This window comes from Lissotriton vulgaris, chromosome 8 (assembly GCF_964263255.1).
Source record: "Lissotriton vulgaris chromosome 8, aLisVul1.2, whole genome shotgun sequence".
Taxonomy (NCBI): domain Eukaryota; kingdom Metazoa; phylum Chordata; class Amphibia; order Caudata; family Salamandridae; genus Lissotriton; species Lissotriton vulgaris.
Window position 1 is genome coordinate 1,563,017,000 of NC_141696.1, and position 25,493 is coordinate 1,563,042,492.

Below are 25,493 nucleotides of genomic sequence, written 5' to 3' on the forward strand. Positions count from 1 at the left end.
GCCCCCTCTGTTGGTCCCTCTGCCCCCTCTGTTGGTCCCTCTGCCCCCTCTGTTGGTTCCTCTGCCCCCTCTGTTGGTCCCTCTGCCCCCTCCGTTGGTCCCTCTGCCCCCTCTGTTGGTCCCTCTGCCCCCTCTGTTGGTCCCTCTGCCCCCTCCGTTGGTCCCTCTGCCCCCTCCGTTGGTCCCTCTGCCCCCTCCGTTGGTCCCTCTGCCCCCTCCGTTGGTCCCTCTGCCCCCTCCGTTGGTCCCTCTACCCCCTCTGTTGGTCCCTCTACCCCCTCTGTTGGTCCCTCTGCCCCCTCTGTTGGTCCCTCTGCCCCCTCTGTTGGTCCCTCTACCCCCTCTGTTGGTCCCTGTACCCCCTCTGTTGGTCCCTCTGCCCCCTCCGTTGGTCCCTCTGCCCCCTCCGTTGGTCCCTCTGCCCCCTCTGTTGGTCCCTCTGCCCCCTTAGTTGGTCCCTCTGCCCCCTTAGTTGGTCCCTCTGCCCCCACCGTTGGTCCCTCTGCTCCCTCTGTTGGTCCCTCTGCCACCTCAGTGGCCCATGTGTCCCCTCTGTTGTTCCCTCTACCCCCCCACCCCCCTGTTGGTCCCTCTACCCCCTTCATTGGTCCATATTCCCCCTTAGTGGTTCTTCTGTCCCCTCTGTTGGTCCATCTGTCCCCTCTGTTGGTCCATCTGTCCCCTCTGTTGGTCCATCTGTCCCCTCTGTTGGTCCATCTGTCCCCTTCATTGGTCCATCTGCTCCCTCTGTTGGTCCCTCTGCCACCTCAGTGGCCCATGTTTCCCCTCTGTTGTTCCCTCTACCCCCCTACCCCCCTGTTGGTCCCTCTACCCCCTTCATTGGTCCATATTCCCCCTTAGTGGTTCTTCTGTCCCCTCTGTTGATCCATCTGTCCCCTCTGTTGATCCATCTGTCCCCTCTGTTGATCCATCTGTCCCCTCTGTTGATCCATCTGTCCCCTCTGTTGATCCATCTGTCCCCTCTGTTGATCCATCTGTCCCCTCTGTTGGTCCATCTGTCCCCTCTGTTGGTCCATCTGCCCCCTTCATTGGTCCCTCTACCCCCTTCATTGGTCCATCTGTCCCCTCTGTTGGTCCATCTGTCCCCTCTGTTGGTCCATCTGTCCCCTGAGTGGCCCATCTGTCCCCTCTGTTGATCCATCTGTCCCCTCTGTTGATCCATCTGTCCCCTCTGTTGATCCATCTGTCCCCTCTGTTGATCCATCTGTCCCCTCTGTTGATCCATCTGTCCCCTCTGTTGATCCATCTGTCCCCTCTGTTGATCCATCTGTCCCCTCTGTTGATCCATCTTTCCCCTCTATTGATCCATCTTTCCCCTCTGTTGATCCATCTGTCCCCTCTGTTGATCCATCTGTCCCCTCTGTTGATCCATCTGTCCCCTCCGTGGCCCTTCTGTCCCCTCTGTTGGTCCCTCTACCGCCTTCATTGGTCCATCTGCCCCCTCTGTTGGTCCATCTGTCCCCTCTGTTGGTCCATCTGTCCTCTCTGTTGGTCCATCTGTCCTCTCTGTTGGTCCATCTGTCCCCTCTGTTGGTCCATCTACCCCCTCTGTTGGTCCCTCTACCCCCTCTGTTGGTCCCTCTACCCCCTCTGTTGGTCCATCTGTCCCCTCTGTTGGTCCATCTGTCCCCTCTGTTGGTCCATCTGTCCCCTCTGTTGGTCCATCTGTCCCCTCTGTTGGTCCATCTGTCCCCTCTGTTGGTCCATCTGTCCCCTCTGTTGGTCCATCTGTCCCCTCTGTTGGTCCATCTGTCCCCTCTGTTGGTCCATCTGTCCCCTCTGTTGGTCCATCTGTCCCCTCTGTTGGTCCATCTGTCCCCTCTGTTGGTCCATCTGTCCCCTCTGTTGGTCCATCTGTCCCCTGAGTGGCCCATCTGTCCCCTCTGTTGATCCATCTGTCCCCTCTGTTGATCCATCTGTCCCCTCTGTTGATCCATCTGTCCCCTCTGTTGATCCATCTGTCCCCTCTGTTGATCCATCTGTCCCCTCTGTTGATCCATCTTTCCCCTCTGTTGATCCATCTTTCCCCTCTGTTGATCCATCTTTCCCCTCTGTTGATCCATCTTTCCCCTCTGTTGATCCATCTGTCCCCTCTGTTGATCCATCTGTCCCCTCTGTTGATCCATCTGTCCCCTCCGTGGCCCTTCTGTCCCCTCTGTTGGTCCCTCTACCGCCTTCATTGGTCCATCTGCCCCCTCTGTTGGTCCATCTGTCCTCTCTGTTGGTCCATCTGTCCCCTCTGTTGGTCCATCTGTCCCCTCTGTTGGTCCATCTGTCCCCTCTGTTGGTCCATCTGTCCCCTCTGTTGGTCCATCTGTCCCCTCTGTTGGTCCATCTGTCCCCTCTGTTGGTCCATCTGTCCCCTCTGTTGGTCCATCTGTCCCCTCTGTTGGTCCATCTGTCCCCTCTGTTGGTCCATCTGTCCCCTGAGTGGCCCATCTGTCCCCTCTGTTGATCCATCTGTCCCCTCTGTTGATCCATCTGTCCCCTCTGTTGATCCATCTGTCCCCTCCGTGGCCCTTCTGTCCCCTCTGTTGGTCCCTCTACCACCTTCATTGGTCCATCTGCCCCCTCAGTGGTCCTTCTGTCTCCTCTGTTGGTCCATCTGTCCCCTCTGTTGGTCCATCTGTCCCCTCTGTTGGTCCATCTGTCCCCTGAGTGGCCCATCTGTCCCCTCTGTTGATCCATCTGTCCCCTCTGTTGATCCATCTGTCCCCTCCGTGGCCCTTCTGTCCCCTCTGTTGGTCCCTCTACCACCTTCATTGGTCCATCTGCCCCCTCAGTGGTCCTTCTGTCTCCTCTGTTGGTCCATCTGTCCCCTGAGTGGTCCTTCTATCCCCTCTGTTGATCCATCTGTCCCCTCACTGGCCTTCTGTTGGTCCCTCTACCCCCTTCATTGGTCCATCTGGCCCGTCAGTGGCCCTTCTGTCCCCTTCTTTGGTGCTCTCTGCTGTCCTGGCCCTTCTGCTCTCTCCTTTGTCCTGTCCGAAGTCCTATGCCCCTCCGGCCCCTTTATAGCCCCCCCCCCCAAACTCCATAGGTCTCTCTGCGCCCTCCATTGATGCTGTCCACAGGCTCTTGTCTGTTTTAGCTCCTCGTTGGAGAAGGCACCTGGCCACTAGGTCCTGTAGGGATGGTGGTCAGCCTGTTGCAACACTACCCTCTGTGTGCCACTACCTTAGCTCCTCGTTGCAGGGTGCTGCAGCACTTGGGGGCCTTAACTTATCACAACATTATCGTGCTTCCAAGGGCAGCACTAGTGATTGTTGTGGATTGTGCTGGGCCTGTTGCAGCCCTAGGCGCTATGTGTCACTTCAGTGAGCACTACCTTAGCTCCTCGTTGCAGGGTGGTGCTCAGCATGTCGCAGCACTTGAACCATCTGGGTCCCTTAAGGGAACCATATCGTAGGCTAGCGCCTCGTTACAGTTCGGTGCTCGGCCTGCTGCAGCACTAGCCCCTGTGTGTCAGCTCTTCTGCTTCTCCACACTCAGTGATGAGGAACGAAGGCCTTGGATGTAAAGTGAACCACTCCCCAGTGTCTGTGGTGACTGATGAACACACTTGTCTTGTCTCCTTCCCTGCAGATGATGAAGCACGCCTGGGACAACTACAGGCAGTACGGCTGGGGCCACAACGAGCTGAAGCCCATCGCCAGGAAGGGCCATTCCACCAACATCTTCGGTAGGTGCTCACTCTCCCATGATGACCGGTCCTCAGGGGGCAGCCATGGACCTCACTCACTCACTCATGCTACTGATTACTGCTGTACTCTCCTGACATGACTGTGTTAGGAATGCTATTGGCTACTGTCAGTCACGTGGTGTGACACTGGTCCTCGGATTAGTCTACCACAGAATGCATATGTTCGAGGCATGTGTGCGGCAGATACACATGCTTTGCATACTCCTGCCATCTAGTGTTTGGCCTGGATGTCTGTAAGTTGTTTTTCTTCAACAAAGTCTTTCCTAGTCATGAGGTAAGGTGACTCCTCTTTTTGGTGATAGTGGGCATGGTCATCGACTCCATTGTTAGATTGTTTATTCCGCCATTGGGTTCGGACGTGTATTGCTGCGCTCTGGTTCGGAACCGTTCTTCTGTTCCCCTCGACGTGCAATCCTCTCTACCCTCGACGGTATTGTTTTTTTGTACGCTTTTCCCATCTCTCTGCGTATCGTTTCGGTCGACAGAATCTACTTTTCTATCGGAAATCTTCGTAGATGGCCTTGGGGCCTAACCGCGTTGTGTCAGCTCTCCGTCAATGGAATAGACAATGTTCAAATTCTGCCCTCGGTGCCACCCGAAATATCAGCGCACTGACTCACACAAAGTGTATAACTTGTGCTTGTCTCCAGATCACAAAGAAGAAAACTGTGACGTGTTTCGATCGAATAAAACTCTTCGCTATCGTCACGCTCGACGTCAGGAGATACAGCATCACAGCATCGAAGATATGCCAGATATGTTTGGTGAAGAATCCGGTCAAGAAGATGTTGGTGCATCTGCGGCAGAGGAGGAAGAAGCCTTCTCAGTGCAGGACTCCGACTCGGAGCACGAGATAGACCTCGACACCGAAGAACTGCTGCAGGGACAAGGTGACGTGAGTATGGAAGGCCACGTGCCCCACCAACTCACCCACAAAAAACATAAGGATTCGGCACCACCTCTGCCTTCTGGCCAAGGTCAGCACCGAGATGCCGTTTCCGACACCTCGCCTTCAGGCTCAGCTCCGAAACACCCAGTCAAGCCTTTCTCCTCGGTACCAAATCGGCAAAAATCCATGTCGGAACCAAAGCCTTCCGGTTCCAAACACAAATCCGGCTCAGAGCCAAAGCTCTTACCGAAAATGAAATAGCCTTTGGAGCCGAAATCTTCCGTACCGAAAGGCCAGCCCATGCCGGTGCCAAAACTAAAGGATGCCCCTTTGGATCTGGATCTACACATTGTTCCACTGAAAAAAGATTCTAAACAAAAGAGACTGTATATCAACCCTGAAACAGGCCGTAGTCATACTAAACTTCCTCAGAAACACAAGCTTCCTGATGAGGACATTCATTTTAAGATTCCTTTAAAAAGGAAGACTGTTGCTACCAGTCCTCTTCGTCCACCACAAGGGCATGATGTGACACGCTGAGGACATTTTTAAGGACCCTGTGTGTGCACGCATCTTGACTCCTAGAGTTGACAAAAAGTATAAAGCCTCCCCGACAGATCCAGTATTTATCTTAGGCCAGCTGCCACTAGATTCTCTCGTAGTGTCTAATGCTCGTAAGCGAGCTAACTCCCAAACATCAGGGGACGCTCCTCCACCAGATAAAGAGTCCAAGTTAACAGACTCTTCTTGCAAGCGCATAGCTGCTCAAGCTGCCAATCAATGGGGCATTGAAAATACCTAGGGACTTTTAATCAGGTATGACAGAGCACAATGGGATGAAAATGGAGCAATTGCTTCAATCTCTCCCAAGTGAGCATAAAACAAGACCACAAGATTTGGTAAATGAGGGAAAACAAATTTCCATCTCTTCCATAAGGTGCGCCCTAGATGCTGCTGACACTTCCGCTGGAATGGTCAACACTAGCATTTTACTTAGGAAACACATGTGGTTAAGGATCTCTGGGTTTATACCTGAGGTCCAACAATTCATTCTAAACACGCCGTTTGATAAGAAACATGTTCTTTGCCCAGAGGTTGATCCGGCACTAGAAAAAATTAAAAAGGACACTGAAGTGGCCAAATCCATGGGAGCCATCCAGTCTCCTTGGAACAGAGGCTCCTTTTTTTGCTCCTTTTACTGAGCGGGGTCCAAGACCACCCCTCGTGGGCCTCTGTCAGCTCTGTCCCCCCCTCAGTTTCTCACGGGCCCTGCTCTGTCCCCCCTCATGTGGGCCTCTCTCAGCTCAGTCCCCCCTCATTACTCTTGGGGCTCTGTCCCCCCTCATTACTTGTGGGCCTCTGTCAGCTCTGTCCCCTCTCAGTTACTAGTGGGCCTCTGGCAGCTCTGTCCTCCTCAGTTACTCTTGGGCCTTTGTCTACTCTGTCCCCCCTCAGTTACTCTTGGGCCTTTGTCTGCTCTGTCCCCCTCAGTTACTCTTGGGCCTTTGTCTGCTCTGTCCCCACTCAGCTACTCGTGGGCCTCTGGCTGCCCTGTCCCCCTCAGCTACTCGTGGGCCTCTCGCTGCTCTGTCCCCCCTCAGTTACTCGTGGGCCTCAGTCTTCTCTGTCCCCCCTCAGTTACGCTTGGACCTCTGTCCCCCCTCAGTTACTCATGGGCCCTGCTTTGTCCACCCCCCTCAGTTACATGTGCGCCTCTGGCAGCTCTGTCCCCCCTCAGATACTCGTGGGCCTCTTTCCTCCCTCAGTTACTCTTGGGCCTCTGGCTGCTAGGTCCCGCCTCAGTTACTCATGTGTCTCTGGCTCTGTCCCCCCTCAGTTACACGTGGGCCTGTCTGCTCTGTCCCCCCTCAGTTACTCTTGGGCCTCTAGCTGCTCTGTCCCCCCTCAGTTACTCTTTGGCCTTTGTCTGCTCTGTCCCTCCTCAGTTACTGGTGGGCCTCTGTTAGCTCTGTCCCCTCTGAGCTGCTTGTGGGCCTCTGGCTGCGCTATCCCCTCTCAGTTACTTGTGGGCCTCTGGCTGCTCTGTCCTCCCTCAGATACTCGTGGGCCTCTGGAAGCTCTGTCCCCACTCAGATACTCGTGGGCCTCTGGCTGCTCTGTCCTCCCTCAGATACTCGTGGGCCTCTGGAAGCTCTGTCCCCACTCAGATACTCGTGGGCCTCTGGCAGCTCTGTCCCCTCTCAGATACTCGTGGGCCTCTGGCAGCTCTGTCCCCCCTCAGATACTCGTGGGCCTCTGGCAGCTCTGTCCCCCCTCAGATACTCGTGGGCCTCTGGCAGCTCTGTCCCCCCTCAGATACTCGTGGGCCTCTGGCAGCTCTGTCCCCCCTCAGATACTCGTGGGCCTCTGGCAGCTCTGTCCCCCCTCAGATACTCGTGGGCCTCTGGCAGCTCTGTCCCCCCTCAGTTACTCTTGGGCCTCTGTCTGCTCTGTCCCCCCTCAGATACTCGTGGGCCTCTGGCAGCTCTGTCCCGCCTCAGATACTCGTGGGCCTCTGGCAGCTCTGTCCCCTCTCAGATACTCGTGGGCCTCTGGCAGCTCTGTCCCCCCTCAGATACTTGTGGGCCTCTGGCAGCTCTGTCCCTTCTCAGATACTCGTGGGCCTCTGTCCCCCCTAAGTTACTCTTGGGTCTCTGTCTGCTCTCTCTCCTCAGTTAAACATTGGGCCTCTGGAAACTCTGTCCCTTCTCAGGTACCCTTGGGCCTCTCTCTGCTCTGTCTCCTCTCAGTCACTCTTGGGTTTTTGTCTGCTCTGTCCCCCCTCAGTTTCTCTTGTGCCTCTGTCTGCTCTGTCCCCCCTCAGGTACTTGTGGGCCTCTGTCTGCTCTGGACCCTCTCAGTAGGGTGACCAGAATTTTAAAGCCAAAAACCGGGACATTTCACAAAAATAGAAGGACTACAATTTTACTTAAAGCGATGAGCGCGCTCCTCAGCAGAGAGTTACAGAACAGCCAGTAAGAACAGACATAAAATGCAATTTTAAAACCCAGTAGCTTGCCTGTTAATTAAATTGCTTTCTTGAAACAACGGCTAACTATCCCTGCTTTGTAAAACATAAAAAACACCTCCCACCGTTTTCAGTCGACCCTCTTTAAAAACAGGGACATGAGCTACATGTCTTGAAATTTGCTGGGACAGCTGGTGAAAAACTGGGACCGTCCTGGCAAAATGGGGACACCTGCACACCCTACCTCTTAGTTACATGTGGGCCTCTGGCAGCCCTGTCCCCCCTCACTTACTCGTGGGCCCTGCTCTGTCCCCCCTCAGTTACTTGTGGGCCTTTGTCTGCTCTGTCCACTTTCAGATACTCGTGGGCCTCTGTCCCCCCTCAGTTACTCTTAGGCCTCTGTCTGCTCTGTCCCCTCAGTTACTCATGGGCCTCTGGCAACTCTGTCCCCCCTCAGGTACTCTTGGGCCTCTCTCTGCTCTGTCCCCCCTCAGTCACTCTTGGGCCTCTGGCTGCTCTGTCTCCCCTCAGGCACTCTGGGGCCTTTCTCTGCTCTGTCCCCCCTCAGTTACTAGTGGGCCTCTGGCTGCTCTGTCCCCCCTCAGTTACATGTGGGTATCTGGCAGCTCTGTCCCCCCTCAGTTACTTTTGGGCCTTTGTCTGCTCTGTCGCTCCTCAATTACTGGTGGGCCTCTGACTGCTCTGTCCCCTCTCAGTTACTCGTGGGCCTCTGACTGCTCTGTCCCCCCTCAGTTACTGGTGGGCCTCTGTCAGCTCTGACCCCTCTCAGTTACTCGTGGGCCTCTGGCAGCTCTGCCCCCTCTCAGATACTCGTGGACCTCTGTCCCCCCTCAGTTACTCTTGGGCCTCTGTCTGCTCTGTCCCCTCAGTTACTCGTGGGCCTCTGGCAACTCTTATCTCCCCTCAGGTACTCGTGGGCCTCTCTCTGCTCTGTCCCCCATCAGTTACTGGTGGGCCTCTGGCAACTCTGTCCCTTCTCAGTTGCTCGTGGGCCTCTGGCTGTGCTCACCCCTCTCAGTTACTGGTGGGCCTCTGGCTTCTCTGTCCCCCCCTTAGGTACTTGTGGGCCTCTCTCTGCTCTCCCCCTCAGTTACTCATGGCCGCCTTCCTGCTCTTTCCCCTCAGTTATTTGTGGGCCTCTGCCTACTCTGTCTCCCCTCAGTTACTCATGGGCCTATGGCTGCTCTGTCCCACCTCAGCTCATTTACTCGTGTGTCTCTGGCTCTATCCCCCCTCAGTTACTTGTGGGCATCCAGCAGCTCTGTCCCCCCTCAGGTACTCGTGGGCCTTTGTCTGCTCTGTCCCCCCTCAGTTACTCTTGGGCCTCTGTCTGCTCTGTCCCCCATCAGTTACTGGCGGGTCTCTGGCTGCTCTGTCCTCCCTCAGATACTCGTGGGCCTCTGGAAGCTCTGTCCCCCCTCAGATACTCGTGGGCCTCTGGCAGCTCTGTCCCCCCTCAGATACTCGTGGGCCTCTGGCAGCTCTGTCCCCCCTCAGATACTCGTAGGCCTCTGGCAGCTCTGTCCCCCCTCAGATACTCGTGGGCCTCTGGCAGCTCTGTTCCCCCTCAGATACTCGTGGGCCTCTGGCAGCTCTGTCCCCCCTCAGATACTCGTGGGCCTCTGGCAGCTCTGTTCCCCCTCAGATACTCGTGGGCCTCTGGCAGCTCTGTTCCCCCTCAGTTACTCGTGGGCCTCTGGCAGCTCTGTCCCCCCTAAGTTACTCTTGGGCCTATCTCTGCTCTGTCCCCCCTCAGTTTCTCTTATGCCTCTGTCTGCTCTGTCCCCCCTCAGGTACTGGTGGGCCTCTGTCAGCTCTGACCCCTCTCAGTTACTCGTGGGCCTCTGGCAGCTCTGTCCCCTCTCAGATACTCGTGGGCCTCTGTCTGCTCTGGACCCTCTCAGATACTCGTGGGCCTCTGTCCCCCCTAAGTTACTCTTGGGCCTCTGGCAACTCTGTCCTTTCTCAGGTACCCTTGGGTCTCTCTCTGCTCTGTCTCCCCTCAGTCACTCTTGGGCCTTTTTCTGCTCTGTCCCCCCTCAGTTTCTCTTGTGCCTCTGTCTGCTCTGGACCCTCTCAGTAGGGTGACCAGAATTTTAAAGCCAAAAACCGGGACATTTCACAAAAATAGAAGAAGGACTACAATTTTACTTAAAGCGATGAGCGCGCTCCTCAGCAGAGAGTTACAGAACAGCCAGTAAGAATAGACATAAAATGCAATTTTTAAACCCAGTAGCTTGCCTGTTAATTAAATTGCTTTCTTGAAACAACGGCTAACTATCCCTGCTTTGTAAAACATAAAAAACACCTCCCACCGTTTTCAGTCGACCCTCTTTAAAAACGGGGACATGAGCTACATGTCTTGAAATTTGCTGGGACAGCTGGTGAAAAACTGGGACCGTCCTGGCAAAATGGGGACACCTGCACACCCTACCTCTTAGTTACATGTGGGCCTCTGGCAGCCCTGTCCCCCCTCACTTACCGTGGGCCCTGCTCTGTCCCCCCTCAGTTACTCGTGGGCCTTTGTCTGCTCTGTCCCCCCTCAGTTACTTTTAGGTCTTTGTCTGCTCTGTCCCCCCTCAGTTACTCTTAGGCCTCGCTCTGCTCTGTCCCCTCAGTTACTCATGGGCCTCTCTCTGCTCTGTCCCCCCTCAGTTACTCGTGGGCCTCTGGCAGCGCTGTCCCCCCTCAGTTACTCTTGGGCCTTTGTCTGCTCTGACCCCCCTCAGTTACTCTTGGGCCTTTGTCTGCTCTGTCCCCCCTCAGTTACTCGTCGGCCTCTGTCAGCTCTGTGCCCTCTCAGTTACTAGCGGGCCTCTGGCTGCTCTGTCCCCCTCCGTTACATGTGGGCATCTGGCAGCTCTGTCCCCCCTCAGTTACTTTTGGACCTCTTTCTGCTCTGTCGCCCCTCAATTACTGGTGGGCCTCTGACTGCTCTGACCCCTCTCAGTTACTCGTGGGCCTCTGACTGCTCTGTCCCCCCTCAGTTACTGGTGGGCCTCTGTCCGCTCTGACCCCTATCAGTTACTCGTGGGCCTCTGGCAGCTCTGCCCCCTCTCAGATACTCGTGGACCTCTGTCCCCCCTCAGTTACTCTTGGGCCTATGTCTGCTCTGTCCCCCATCAGTTACTGGTGGGCCTCTGACAACTCTGTCCCCCCTCAGGTACTCTTGGGTCTCTCTCTGCTCTCTCCCCCCTTAGTTACTCGTTTGTCTCTGGCTCTGTCCCCCCTCAGTTACTTGTGGACCTCTGGCATCTCTGTCCCCCTCAGTTACTCGTGAGCCTCTGGCAGCTCTGTCTTCCCTCAGTTACTAGTGTGTCTCTGACACTGTCTCCCCTCATTACTCTTTGGCCTTTGTCTGCTCTGTCCCCCTCAGTTACTGGTGGGCCTCTGGTTCCCTCTGATTGGCTGATCTTCACCTTTGCACCAGTAGTTTGTGTCTCTTCATCTGGACCGCCATTGCCTCTGGACTAACAAGTGAATTGAAGAGCACACTTCTTTCTTTGCCTCTTTCAGTCTTTCATGAGCTTTATAGATTGTGCAGCATCTTTACCAAAGCTCCAGGCAGCTTTGGAGGTGCTTGAACCCTCACGGATGCAGTCCGAGTTGTTCTTTTAAGTCTCTGTGCTACTTGTGTAGATGCAGCTGGACGTCACGGTAAAAATACATGTGTCTGCTGACTGCCAGGGCTGGGGTTAGAGATAGTGCGGGGCAATCACTAAGGGTGGGGGGGGGGGGGGGGGGGGGGGGGGCTGTAGAGAATCTCGAGATGGCAGCAGAATCACTGCCTTCCTGCACCCCTCACACCCCCTGACACTGCAGGCATCAGTCTGGACATGTTGTGTGATCACATTCACATGATGCCACATGTACCTGTTACATTAAACATTTGTATAGCGCCATTGGTGTGGCATCACAGCACTTTAGCTGGGTGGAGCGGTTGATTCGGAGGGGTGTGTGGTTGCACTCCATTTTATGTGACCACCGTTGGGTGCGATGCAGGAAGTGACATGTAGTCTGGTAACCTCACAGTTAACACGTTGGGGCTCTTATGCTACCCCTTAGTAGGGAAAAGACACACAATTGATGGACGGAATGCAGAACAAATCAAAACATTCTCCCCCATTCAAGAGATCTGGGTTAAATCCATCATTCCTTTGCCACCATGCACCCCAGTTTAGACCCGGCCATATGCAAATCAGCCTTGACCCTGTGCCTCATGGAAACAGTCCAGCCCGAACTGCCAGGCCATGTCCTCCCTGGACTGGAAACCAGCATCCTGGGACCGGTTTTGGGCCCCTCATCAGCCAGGATAGCTTGAATCCAGTGGCACATTGAGCCTGGCCAAAATATTGGAATTTTGGGGGTTTTGGCACTGTGATGTTGAACAAGAAGACAAGGGTCTGCACCTTTTCTAGCTTCAGAGAAACAGCTTCAGTAACGCAAGGCTTGCTAGAAGACAAGATACGTGGCACAAGGGAAGATGCTCGCTTAGGCACGTACACGTACACTCCAGCATATCCCATTTCACAATATGTTTCTGGTCATTACTATTATGTTGCAATTATTACCTGGAAAAGCACCAAACTTATATCTTACATTACAGTGGAAAGTCCCAGAAGCTGCCCACTTGGGGCCACGTGGTTGGCAACAGTATAGTTCGGACCTTACATGGTATACGGCTACTCAACCTCTTGTTAATTGGTCAAATTAACTATGTTTAATTTGTGCTACGTATGTTATGATGCTACATCCTCTTTGTGGTTTTGGCCTATAAAAGTTGTCACCAATGTCACGTCTTTGGACATTCAGTGGCTTTGCTGATGTCTCCGTGCTGCACGTTGATTTGCTGTTTGTGGGTCTCAATAAACCTCGCTGTCTCATGTGCTGACAGAGACTTGTGTTATTTGTATTATTCCTTATTATGTTTGTTTTCAGCTTCTACAACTATAGTGGGGAAGAGAGATTGGTTTGGAGGTAGTAGTGCTGCTGGTATGACCAGCACTCCTTCCATGGTATGTCGCCGGAGTCCGTTGAGTCATGGATGAGCGGAGAGACTTACAGACCTCTGTTGTCTGAGGTTCTGTTTGTTGGGTCATTCATGAGCTGAGTGAGCTTCAGCCTCCAACTTGTGAGGTTCATTTGGTTTGGGTCCGTGATGAGTGAGTTGCAGCCTCCGTGTCCTGAGGTCGGGGCTCTTGTTGGGTCAGTGAGGAGTGAGTTGCAGCCTCTGTCACTCCCTGTTCCTGTACGGCCTTGCTGTGTCGTAGGTGAGTGCACTCTTCTGAGTCCGCTGCAATTAGCCGACTGATCGAGTAACATTCTGCTCCTGGACTGAGCGCCACGGGAAGTTAGTGATGTCAGTTTGTCGTTGTGTTTCTTGGTGGTCCCGGGGTTGCAGCTAACGGCACCTCTTTCTCTTCCCGCAGGAAGCACACAGATGGGCGCCACCATAGTGGACGCGCTGGACACCCTCTACATCATGGGGCTGCTGGAGGAGTTCAGAGAGGGCCAGGACTGGGTGCAGAATAACCTGGACTTCAGCGTGGTGAGTGGGCGCGGCGCACACCTCTCAGCAGGTGTAGGAAGCGGGCTCTGTATGTAGTATACCAAGGTGAGGTATAGTGTGCAGTGGAACCCCAAAGGTGGGCAGAGGTAAGGTAAGATAGCACCTCACTCTCAATTTGTGGTAGTGTGGTCGAGCAGTAAGGCTTTATAAGAGGACAGTGTTAAGCATTTGTTGCACACACTCAGTCAGCAAATGATTGTCACGCACTCGAAGACTGAACTTTAGACCAATTGTTTTTGTATAAATTATTATTTCCTAGAACCAAGCACGCCTGGCACAGGTAAGTGATAGGTACTTTGCAATCATAATACCGTTTGTATTGCAGTTGTATATATACTTTTGATTTGATTACAGTAGAACTCCTAGCAATGCAATGCTTTGAAAGATTGGACATCTACTTTGTAATGGCTTTTTAGTAGAATGTGAAGTAGATTACTTTACAGATTACTTTTCTTACACAGTGTATTATACCTGGATACTGCAGTGGGACATTTCCTGTAAACAGGTAAGTAAAAGCGTTTTTGTTATTTTGTTACAGTTTTAGAAGCTTTTAGAGATTTTCCAATTCCACACTTAGAAACTTTTCACAGAAAAAAAGTCCATGTTATCCTATGGAGAAAATAGGGTTATCGGTTCACAGGTAAGTACTTTGTTGTGTGAGTTGCCCCAGGCCTTCCTCCCTAAGAGACACCCAGCCTGACTCCCTTGGAGACGCCCCCCCGAGCCTTCCTCCTTGAGGGATGCCCTGAGCCTGCCTCCCTGAGAGACACCCGAGCCTACCTCCCTGAGAGACGCCCTGAGACGATCTCTGAGACACCCCAAGCCTGCCTCTGTGAGACGCCCGAGCATTCCTCCCTGAGGGATGCCCTGAGCCTGCCTCCCTGAGAGACGCCCGAGCCTGCCTCCCTGAGAGACGCCCGAGCCTGCCTCCCTGAGAGACGCCCCGAGCCTGCCTCCCTGAGAGACGCCCGAGCCTGCCTCCCTGAGAGACGCCCGAGCCTGCCTCCCTGAGAGACGCCCGAGCCTGCCTCTGTGAGACATGCCCTGAGCCGTCTCCCTGAGAGACGCCCTGAGCCGATCTCTGAGACACCCCAAGCCTGCCTCTGTGAGACGCCCGAGCATTCCTCCCTGAGGGATGCCCTCAGCCTGCCTCCCTGAGAGATGCCCGAGCCTGCCTCCCTGAGAGATGCCCGAGCCTGCCTCCCTGAGAGATGCCCGAGCCTGCCTCCCTGAGAGATGCCCGAGCCTGCCTCCCTGAGAGACGCCCGAGCCTGCCTCTGTGAGATATGCCCAGATCCGCCTCCCTGAGAGGCATGCCCGAGCCTGCCTCTGTGAGACATGCCCAGATCCGCCTCCCTGAGAGACATGCCCGAGCCTGCCTCTGTGAGACATCCCCTGAGCCGCCTCCCTGAGACATGCCCCGAGCCGCCTCCCTGAGACATGCCCCGAGCCGCCTCTGTGAGACATGCCCCGAGCCTTCCTCTGTGAGACATGCCCCGAGCCTGCCTCCTTGAGACATGCCCCGAGCCTACCTCCTTGAGACATGCCCCGAGCCTGCCTCTGTGAGACATGCCCCGAGCCTTCCTCTGTGAGACATGCCCCGAGCCTACCTCCTTGAGACATGCCCCGAGCCTACCTCCTTGAGACATGCCCCGAGCCTGCCTCTGTGAGACATGCCCCGAGCCTGCCTCTGTGAGACATGCCCCGAGCCTGCCTCTGTGAGACATGCCCTGAGCCGTCTCCCTGAGACATGCCCTGAGCCTGCCTTTGTGAGACATGCCCCGAGCCGCCTCCCTGAGACATGCCCCGAGCCGCCTCTGTGAGACATGCCCCGAGCCTTCCTCTGTGAGACATGCCCCGAGCCTGCCTCTGTGAGACATGCCCCGAGCCTACCTCCTTGAGACATGCCCCGAGCCTACCTCCTTGAGACATGCCCCGAGCCTGCCTCTGTGAGACATGCCCCGAGCTTGCCTCTGTGAGAGATGCCCTGAGCCTGCCTCTGTGAGACATGCCCCGAGCCTGCCTCTGTGAGACATGCCCCGAGCCTGCCTCTGTGAGACATGCCCGAGCCTGCCTCTGTGAGACATGCCCGAGTCTGCCTCTGTGAGACATGCCCGAGCCTGCCTCTGTGAGACATGCCCGAGCCTGCCTCTGTGAGACATGCCCAGAGCCTGCCTCTGTGAGAGATGCCCAGAGCCTGCCTCTGTGAGACATGCCCCGAGCCTGCCTCTGTGAGACATGCCCGAGTCTGCCTCTTTGGGACATACCCCGAGCCTGCCTCTGTGAGACATGCCCCGAGCCGTCTCCCTGAGAGATGCCCTGAGCCTGCCTCTGTGAGACATGCCCCGAGCCTGCCTCCCTGAGAGACACCCTGAGCCTGCCTCTGTGAGACATGCCCGAGCCTGCCTTTGTGAGACATGCCCCGAGCCTGCCTCTGTGAGACATGCCCCGAGCCTGCCTCTGTGAGAGATGCCCTAAGCCTGCCTCTGTGAGACATGCCCCGAGCCTGCCTCTGTGAGACATGCCCGAGCCTGCCTCTCTGAGACATGCCCCGAGCCTGCCTCTGTGAGACATGCCTGAGCCTGCCTCTGTGAGACATGCCTGAGCCTGCCTCTGTGAGACATGCCCCGAGCCTGCCTCTGTGAGACGTGCCCCGAGCCTGTCTCTTTGAGACATGTCCCGAGCCTGCCTCTGTGAGACATGCCCCGAGCCTGCCTCTGTGAGACAGGCCCGAGCCTGCCTCTGTGAGTCTGCCTCTGTGATGCATGCCCGAGCCTGTCTCTGTGAGACATGCCCGAGCCTGTCTCTGTGAGACATGCCCGAGCCTGCCTCTGTGAGACATGCCCGAGCCTGCCTCTGTGAGACATGCCCCGAGCCTGCCTCTGTGAGACATGCCCCGAGCCTGCCTCTGTGAGACATGCCCCGAGCCTGCGTCTGTGAGACAGGCCCGAGCCTGCCTCTGTGAGACATGCCCGAGCCTGCCTCTGTGAGACATGCCCGAGCCTGCCTCTGTGAGACATGCCCGAGCCTGCCTCTGTGAGACATGCCCGAGCCTGCCTCTGTGAGACATGCCCCGAGCCTGCCTCTGTGAGACATGCCCCGAGCCTGCCTCTGTGAGACATGCCCCGAGCCTGTCTCTGTGAGACATGCCCGAGACTGCCTCTGTGAGACATGCCCTGAGCCGTCTCCCTGAGAGATGCCCTGAGCCTGCCTCTGCGAGACATGCCCCGAGACTGCCTCTGTGAGACATGCCCCGAGCCTGCCTCTGTGAGACATGCCCGAGCCTGCCTTTGTGAGACATGCCCCGAGCCTGCCTCTGTGAGAGATGCCCTAAGCCTGCCTCTGTGAGACATGCCCTGAGCCTGCCTCTGTGAGACATGCCCGAGCCTGCCTCTGTGAGACATGCCCCGAGCCTGCCTCTGTGAGACATGCCCCGAGCCTGCCTCTGTGAGACATGCCCGAGCCTGCCTCTGTGAGACATGCCCCGAGCCTGCCTCTGTGAGACATGCCCGAGCCTGCCTCTGTGAGACATGCCCGAGCCTGCCTCTGTGGGACATGCCCGAGCCTGCCTCTGTGAGACATGCCCGAGCCTGCCTCTTTGAGACATGCCCGAGCCTGCCTCTTTGAGACATACCCCGAGCCTGCCTCTGTGAGACATGCCCCGAGCCGTCTCCCTGAGATGCCCCGAGCCTGCCTCTGTGAGACATGCCCCGAGCCTGCCTCTGTGAGACATACCCCGAGCCTGCCTCTGTGAGACATGCCCCGAGCCGTCTCCATGAGAGATGCCCCGAGCCGGCCTCTGTGAGACATGCCTGAGCCTGCCTCTGAGACATGCCCGAGCCTGCCTCTGTGAGACATGCCCCGAGCCGTCTCCCTGAGAGATGCCCCGAGCCAGCCTCTGTGAGACATGCCCCGAGCCTGCCTCTGTGAGACATGCCCCGAGCCGTCTCCCTGAGAGATGCCCCGAGCCAGCCTCTGTGAGACATGCCCGAGCCTGCCTCTGTGAGACATGCCCCGAGCCTGCCTCCCTGAGACATGCCCCGAGGCAGCCTCTGTGAGACATGCCCGAGCCAGCCTCTGTGAGACATGCCCGAGCCAGCCTCTGTGAGACCTGCCCGAGCCTGCCTCCCTGAGACATGTCCCGAGCCTGCCTCCCTGAGACATGCCCCGAGCCTGCCTCCCTGAGACATGCCCCGAGCCTGCCTCTGTGAGACATGCCCCGAGCCTGCCTCTGTGAGACATGCCCCGAGCCTGCCTCTGTGAGACATGCCCTGAGCCGTCTCCCTGAGAGATGCCCCGAGCCTGCCTCTGCGAGACATGCCCCGAGCCTGCCTCTGTGAGACATGCCCCGAGCCTGCCTCTGTGAGACATGCCCCGAGCCTGCCTCTGTGAGACATGCCCGAGCCTGCCTCTGTGAGACATGGCCCGAGCCTGCCTCTGTGAGACATGCCCGAGCCTGCCTCCCTGAGACATGCCCCGAGCCTGCCTCCCTGAGACATGCCCCGAGCCTGCCTCTGTGAGACAGGCCCGAGCCTGCCTCTGTGAGACATGCCCGAGCCTGCCTCTGTGAGACATGCCCGAGCCTGCCTCTGTGAGACATGCCCCGAGCCTGCCTCTGTGAGACATGCCCGAGCCTGCCTCTGTGAGACATGCCCGAGCCTGCCTCTGTGAGACATGCCCGAGCCTGCCTCTGTGAGCCTGCCTCTATGAGACATGCCCCGAGCCACCTCCCTGAGAGATGCTCTCAGCAACGCCCCAGATGAAGCTCACATGTTTCTGATTCTCAGCACCTGGTCTTGGCCTGGACGCGCTCATTGATTATGCATGAATGGAAATGTTTATGCATGAGCCTGATGATGCATGAGAGCTGCTGAGGGATGCAGGGTCCGGGCGGTGCACATGTGATGTGGGGATTCAGGGATGAGATTGGAGGGTGCAGAGGCAACAAGCGCCTAGAGAGGGCCTCTGGGAGCTCCTGCAAGCCCCTGTGGGGATCCTGTGGGAGGGGGGGCCAGCCTGAGATCTGTGCAGGAAGCCAGCACCCCCACTGTGACCGGATCCACAGAGTGAAACAGACTGCACAAAGCGTGACGACAGTAGTGCAGGAAGCGAGCGCCCCCGCTGTGACTGGATCCACAGAGTGACACAGACTCTGCACGGATCGTGACGTCAGTAATGCAGGAAGCGAGCACCCCCACTGTGACTGGATCCACAGAGTGACACAGACTCTGCACGGATCGTGACGTCAGTAATGCAGGAAGCGAGCACCCCCACTGTGACTGGATCCACAGAGTGACACAGACTCTGCACGGATCGTGACGTCAGTAATGCAGGAAGCGAGCACCCCCACTGTGACCGGATCCACAGAGTGAAACAGACTGCACAAAGCGTGACGTCAGGAATGCAGGAAGCGAGCACCCCCACTGTGACCGGATCCACAGAGTGAAACAGACTGCACAAAGCGTGACGTCAGGAATGCAGGAAGCGAGCACCCCCACTGTGACCGGATCCACAGAGTGAAACAGACTGCACTGAGAGTGACGTCAGTAGTGCTGGAAGCGAGCACCCCCACTGTGACCGGATCCACAGAGTGAAATAGACTGCACTGAGCATGACGTCAGTAATGCAGGAAGCGAGCACCCCCACTGTGACCGGATCCACAGAGTGAAACAGACTGCACAAAGCGTGACGTCAATAATGCAGGAAGCGAGCACCCCCGCTGTGACTGGATCTACAGAGTGACACAGACTGCACAATGCGTGACGTCAGTAGTGCAGGAAGCGAGCACCCCCGCTGTGACTGGATCCACAGAGTGAAACAGACTGCACGGAGCGTGACGTCAGTAGTGCAGGAAGCGAGCACCCCCGCTGTGACTGGATCCACAGAGTGAAACAGACTCGGCACGAAGCGTGACGTCAGTAGTGCAGGAAGCGAGCACCCCCGCTGTGACTGGATCCACAGAGTGAAACAGACTGCACAATGCGTGACGTCAATAATGCAGGAAGCGAGCACCCCCACTGTGACTGGATCCACAGAGTGAAACAGACTGCACGGATCGTGACGTCAGTAATGCAGGAAGCGAGCACCCCCGCTGTGACCGGATCCACAGAGTGAAACAGACTGCACAAGGCGTGACGTCAATAATGCAGGAAGCGAGCACCCCCGCTGTGACCGGATCCACAGAGTGAAATAGACTGCACTGAGCGTGACGTCAGTAATGCAGGAAGCGAGCACCCCCGCTGTGACCGGATCCACAGAGTGACACAGACTCGGCACGAAGCGTGACGTCAGTAGTGCAGGAAGTGAGCACCCCCGCTGTGACTGGATCCACAGAGTGAAACGGACTGCACGGAGCGTGACGTCAGTAGTGCAGGAAGCGAGCACCCCCTCTGTGACTGGATCCACAGAGTGACACAGACTGCACTGAGCATGATGTCAGTAATGCAGGAAGCGAGCACCCCCACTGTGACCGGATCCACACAGTGAAACAGGCTGCACAAAGCGTGACGTCAGTTATTCAGGAAGCGATCACCCCCGCTGTGACTGGATCCAATGAGTGAAACAGACACTGCACGGAGCGTGAAGTCAGTAGTACAGGAAGCAAGCACCCCCGCTGTGACTGGATCCACAGAGTGACACAGACTGCACTGAGCGTGACGTCAGTAGTACAGGAAGCGAGCACCCCCGCTGTGACTGGATCCACAGAGTGACACAGACTGCACTGAGCATGATGTCAGTAATGCAGGAAGCGAGCACCCCCACTGTGACCGGATCCACACAGTGAAACAGGCTGCACAAAGCGTGACGTCAGTTATTCAGGAAGCGATCACCCCCGCTGTGACTGGATCCAATGAGTGAAACAGACACTGCACGGAGCGTGAAGTCAGTAGTACAGGAAGCAAGCACCCCCGCTGTGACTGGATCCACAGAGTGACACAGACTGCACTGAGCGTGACGTCAGTAGTACAGGAAGCGAGCACCCCCGCTGTGACTGGATCCACAGAGTGACACAGACTGCACTGAGCATGATGTCAGTAGTACAGGAAGCGAGCACCCCCGCTGTGACTGGATCCACAGAGTGACACAGACTGCACTGAGCATGATGTCAGTAATGCAGGAAGCGAGCACCCCCACTGTGACCGGATCCACACAGTGAAACAGGCTGCACAAAGCGTGACGTCAGTTATTCAGGAAGCGATCACCCCCGCTGTGACTGGATCCAATGAGTGAAACAGACACTGCACGGAGCGTGAAGTCAGTAGTGCAGGAAGCGAGCACCCCGCTGTGACTGGATCCACAGAGTGAAACAGACTGTACGGAGCGTGACGTCAGTAGTGCAGGAAGCGAGCACCCCCGCTGTGACTGGATCCATAGAGTGAAACAGACACTGCACAGAGCGTGATGTCAGTAATGCAGGAAGCAAGCACCCCCGCTGTGACTGGATCCATAGAGTGAAACGGACTGCACGGAGCGTGACAACAGTAGTGCAGGAAGCGAGCACCTCCACTGTGACTGGATCTACAGAGTGAAACAGACTCCACTGAGCGTGACGTCAGTAGTACAGGAAGCGAGCACCCCCGCTGTGACTGGATCCACTGAGTGACACAGACTCTGCACGGAGCGTGACGTCAGTAATGCAGGAAGCGAGCACCCCCGCTGTGACTGGATCCACAGAGTGAAACAGACTGCACAAAGCGTGACGTCAGTAGTGCAGAGTGCGAGCACCCCCGCTGTGACTGGATCCACAGAGTGAAACAGACTGCACTGAGCGCGACGTCAGTAGTACAGGAAGCGAGCACCCCCGCTGTGACTGGATCCACTGAGTGACACAGACTCTGCACGGAGCGTGACGTCAGTAATGCAGGAAGCGAGCACCCCCGCTGTGACTGGATCTACAGAGTGACACAGACTGCACAAAGCGTGACGTCAATAATGCAGGAAGCGAGCACCCCCGCTGTGACCGGATCCACAGAGTGAAACAGACTCGGCACGAAGCGTGACGTCAGTAGTGCAGGAAGCGAGCACCCCCGCTGTGACTGGATCCACAGAGTGAAACAGACTGCACAAAGCGTGACGTCAATAATGCAGGAAGCGAGCACCCCCGCTGTGACTGGATCTACAGAGTGACACAGACTCGGCACGAAGCGTGACGTCAGTAGTGCAGGAAGCGAGCACCCCCGCTGTGACTGGATCCACAGAGTGAAACAGACACTGAACGGGGCGTGACGTCAATAATGCAGGAAGCGAGCACCCCCGCTGTGACTGGATCCACAGAGTGAAACTAACTGCACTGAGCGTGACGTCAGTAGCGCAGGAAGCGAGCACCCCCGCTGTGACTGGATCCATAGAGTGAAACAGACTGCACTGAGCGTGACGTCAGTATTACAGGAAGCGAGCACCCCCGCTGTGACTGGATCCACAGAGTGACACAGACTGCACTGAGCGTGACGTCAGTAATGCAGGAAGCGAGCACCCCCGCTGTGACTGGATCCACAGAGTGAAACAGACTGCACTGAGCGTGACGTCAGTATTACAGGAAGCGAGCACCCCCACTGTGACCGGATCCACAGAGTGAAACAGACTGCACGGAGCGTGACGTCAGTATTACAGGAAGCGAGCACCCCCGCTGTGACTGGATCCACAGAGTGACACAGACTGCGCAGAACGTAACGTGTGGGTAGAAAGTAGTGAAAAAAGTGTTGCGAAGTGAAAATTCACTATTATCTGCTAGCCACTAAAGGCCAGGCCCTGTCCGCCACAGGCCCTCTGTAGGTAGAAAGTAGTGACTGAAAGTGCTGTGAAGTGAGAATTCACCAGTGTCTGGTAGGAATCACTGAAGGCGGCTCTCTGTGGGTAGAAATACCTGTTCCCTGCAGTCTGTGCGCACTCTGGGTCCAGCACAGCCCTCCACCCTGTGATCTTGTACCAAAGCGACGGGTTCCGGGCAGATTGATCTGTCCCCGATGTGTGTGTGGGTGGGGGGGTGGGATGTGTGTGGGGCTTCTTACCCAAATAGGAGGGGGCCTGCCGATTCTCAGCCTGTATTGGGGTCTGGGCCAGGGACACTTCTGTGTACCTGACAGGATCCCCTACTTCCAGGAAAGACCCTGACAGCAGCACTCTAGGGGCAGACCCCAGCTTCAGAAACCTGAAGAGCGGCCACTGGGGTTTCCAGTCCAGGGAAGACATGGCTTTGCAGTTCGGGCTGGACTGTTCCAATGGGGCACAGGGTCAAGACTGATTTGCATATGACTGGGTCCAAACTGGAATGGCATGGTGAGCAAAACAACGATGGATTTAGGCCCAGATCTCTGTACTGGGGTGAAATTATGACATTGCTCTGCATTCGGTCCATCATCTGTTGTTTTTGCATTTGTCACCCCGAGTGGGCTGGGTATGCTCCGACGTGAGTCCCGTGCTCTCCATGCCACTGGAATCAAGCTATCCTGGCTGAAGAGGGGTGAAACCCCGAAACCGGTCCTAGGATGCTTGTTTCCAGTCCAGGGAGGACGTGGCCTGGCAGTTCGGGCTGGACTGTTCCCATGGGGCACAGGGTGAAGACTGATTTGCATATGGCTGGGTTCAAACTGGAATGGCTTGGTGAGCAAAAAAACGATGGATTTAGGCCCAGATCACTGTACTGGGGTGAATGTATGACATTGTTCTACATTTTGTCCATCAACTGTGGTTTTTGCAATGTTGTAGGAAGAAAGCCTGCATCGGTGTATGTGGAAGGGCCATTGGGTCCACCAATAGCATTGGAAAACTTGGAATGTGACCCAGTGGACCACACAATAGCCGAAGAAGGACTGAAACCAGGGCTTGGCCCTCCAAATCAGAGTCATCTGAGCCACTTCCAGCTCCTGTGTCGTTACTTGAGCTGCAGCCCTCTGCGTCCTCCTGAGTGGAGGGATGGCATAACACACCTTCCCCTTCCAATCCTGAAGACACACATCCTTCACTGACGCCTCTAGTTCCGGCCTCCAGCTGAAGAACGCCGCCACTTGCCAAGATGCAAACATACCCACCTGCAAGGGACCCCCAGGTAGTTCAGCGCCTGAAAAACTGGAGCAGAGTTCTGCTGGCCCAGATGATATTTCACTATCAAAGAAATGCTGTGTTGCAAAAACAAACACTGTAGCTGTTGGGGACTTCCAGCGCCAGCCTGCATAGCGCCTTGTGGAGGAGGGGCTTGTGAGACTTTTGCGCTATACAAGCGCGTCCTGTACCCTGAGGTGCAGAGGAGGTAGGGTTTCCTTCTCACATTATTGTGTAATCTCATGTTTTTTTCTCTTCTCCTATGTCTCTACTTGTCTATGTTATTATGGAATCTGTAACTCACTGATCCTCATGTAAAGCGCTCTGATACCTCTGGGTCTAGCCAGCGCTATAGAAAACCTTGCACATAAAATCCAAATAAAATTGTTGTGTTTGCATTTGTCACCCCGAGTGTTCTGGGTATACTCAGACGTGAGTCCCAGGCTCTCCACACCACTGGAGTCAAGCTATCCAGGCTGATGAAGGTTGATAGCCAGAAACCGGTCCTTGGATGCTTGATTCCGGTCTGGGAAAGACATGGCTTGGTAGTTCAGACTGGACTGTTCCCATGAGGCACAGGGTCAAGGCTGATTTGCATATATCCAGTGTCTGACCCAGGGTGCTGTGGAGTGCAAAGAAACGATGGATTTAGGCCCAGATCTCTGTACTGGGGCGAATGTTTGATTAATTCACCACTCTACTGCAATGTTGGGTGTCCGTGTGTTTTACTAAGAGGGTGGACGAATCCTGTCCTTGTCCTGTGGGACTGGGGGAGTCAAGCGACGCACCCCAAGCCCACTGCGCTCCTGCGGGGAGGGGGGGGGGGGCAGGTCGTGTCCGTTGACTCCCACCGTCCTCCCCCGACCCCCGGTACAAGTGTGGGGGGAGGGGCGAGGGGCGCTCTTATCTGTACTGGGGGACAGACTGACGAGGCGCTCCGGGTGGGAGGGGGTCCGGGCCCTGGGGGGGGCAGCCAAATGAAGACATACATGAAAGCCATACGTTCCCTTACGCCAATACCTTGTGTTTGTTCTTGAAGCACTCTCGAAAGCCTGCTTTAACAGGATACACACGTGTATTTAATATGCACATTTATTGAACATAATGATAGCTATTGAAAGAAGTGATCAGAAAATATTGTGATTTTTTGTGAAATGGGAAATGATTGGGGCTTTATGATTATATTGCACACATCGTGTGACCAGGAAATGAGGCCTCACATCTCGGCATGCTCAGTTCACCAAGCAGTGTGATCTTGGACACACCACGGGGCTTCAGTGTGCCGCGTTTCCATTGGCCGAGCAGTCTGGGGATGGCTGGAGTGATGCAGCCCCAGGCAGGGCCGGTGCTAGGATTTGTGGGGCCCTGGGCCAAAAAGAAATGTGCGAGTTCCCTTTAATTTAGATAAGTGACTCATTGTGAGGAGAACATTCAGAGACACTCCGGGGCGCTGATTGGCCCGCCTTCTAGCGCCCCCACTGTTTTAACTTCTACTCACACCTTCAGCAGGATAGCTGTGAGGATCACTTGTGGGATACAAGTTAAAACGGTGGGTGAGCTAAAATCCTGTACAATGGGCGTCCCGCAGTGTCTGTGAATGGGCCCCTCCCCTAGGCCTCCAGACACCATCCCATGGACCCTAATTGCAAGGAGACACCTTTCAGACAGGAAACAAGAGGACACACTGCTGGCAGGCTGAGCACGAGACCCTGGGCAGCTGCAGTGCCGGCCCTGGCCCCGGTACCCTGGGGCCCACTGTGCACATCTGCCTGGTTCACTCCGGGCAGAGGTGGTCTTCACTCTTCGGTACCTCTAAATTCAGGTTAAAACCATCCTTTCAATAAATGTCACCCAGTGATATGAAGTCACCTCATGTATCATGATGTTGTTCTTGTGTCGTCATTCCAATAGCGCCCAGTGCGCCCCTCTTAAGGCTTCGCTGCGCTCTGTACAGCCCGGATGGCTTCCCTACCGCTGCCGGGCTGCGTGGGGTTCCCAGACAGAGGCCCGGGGCGTGTCCAGGGCTGCCCATGTGTACATTGTAACAGGGTTCACGTGCACCTGCCTGCGGTGCTAGCGCCACTGTACAGAGCTCGGCCTCTCGGGGCTAGCCTCCCTCCTCGCACCCTCGGGTCCCTCTCTTTATCCACCCTCTGAAGTGTCTCCACGGCGCCTTCGTTGTAATCACAGGGACCAGACATAGCATCAGGAAGGGATGAGCGCCCGTAGCCTAGCAACGGGGCTGAAACCATGGAAACCAGGAAGTGAGGAGCACCAGCCCTCC

At 55.9% G+C, this 25,493-nt stretch overlaps 1 protein-coding gene across 1 annotated transcript in view; it reads left to right on the plus strand.

The window, feature by feature from the left end:
• MAN1A2 (mannosidase alpha class 1A member 2) overlaps positions 1 to 25,493 on the plus strand; it is a 436,652-nt gene that overhangs the window by 110,001 nt on the left and 301,158 nt on the right. Inside the window, exons 3-4 of the mRNA XM_086935831.1 lie at positions 3,607 to 3,703; positions 13,032 to 13,150. Coding sequence (XP_086791957.1) covers positions 3,607 to 3,703; positions 13,032 to 13,150 — 216 coding nt within the window. The remainder of the gene's footprint in view (positions 1 to 3,606; positions 3,704 to 13,031; positions 13,151 to 25,493) is intronic.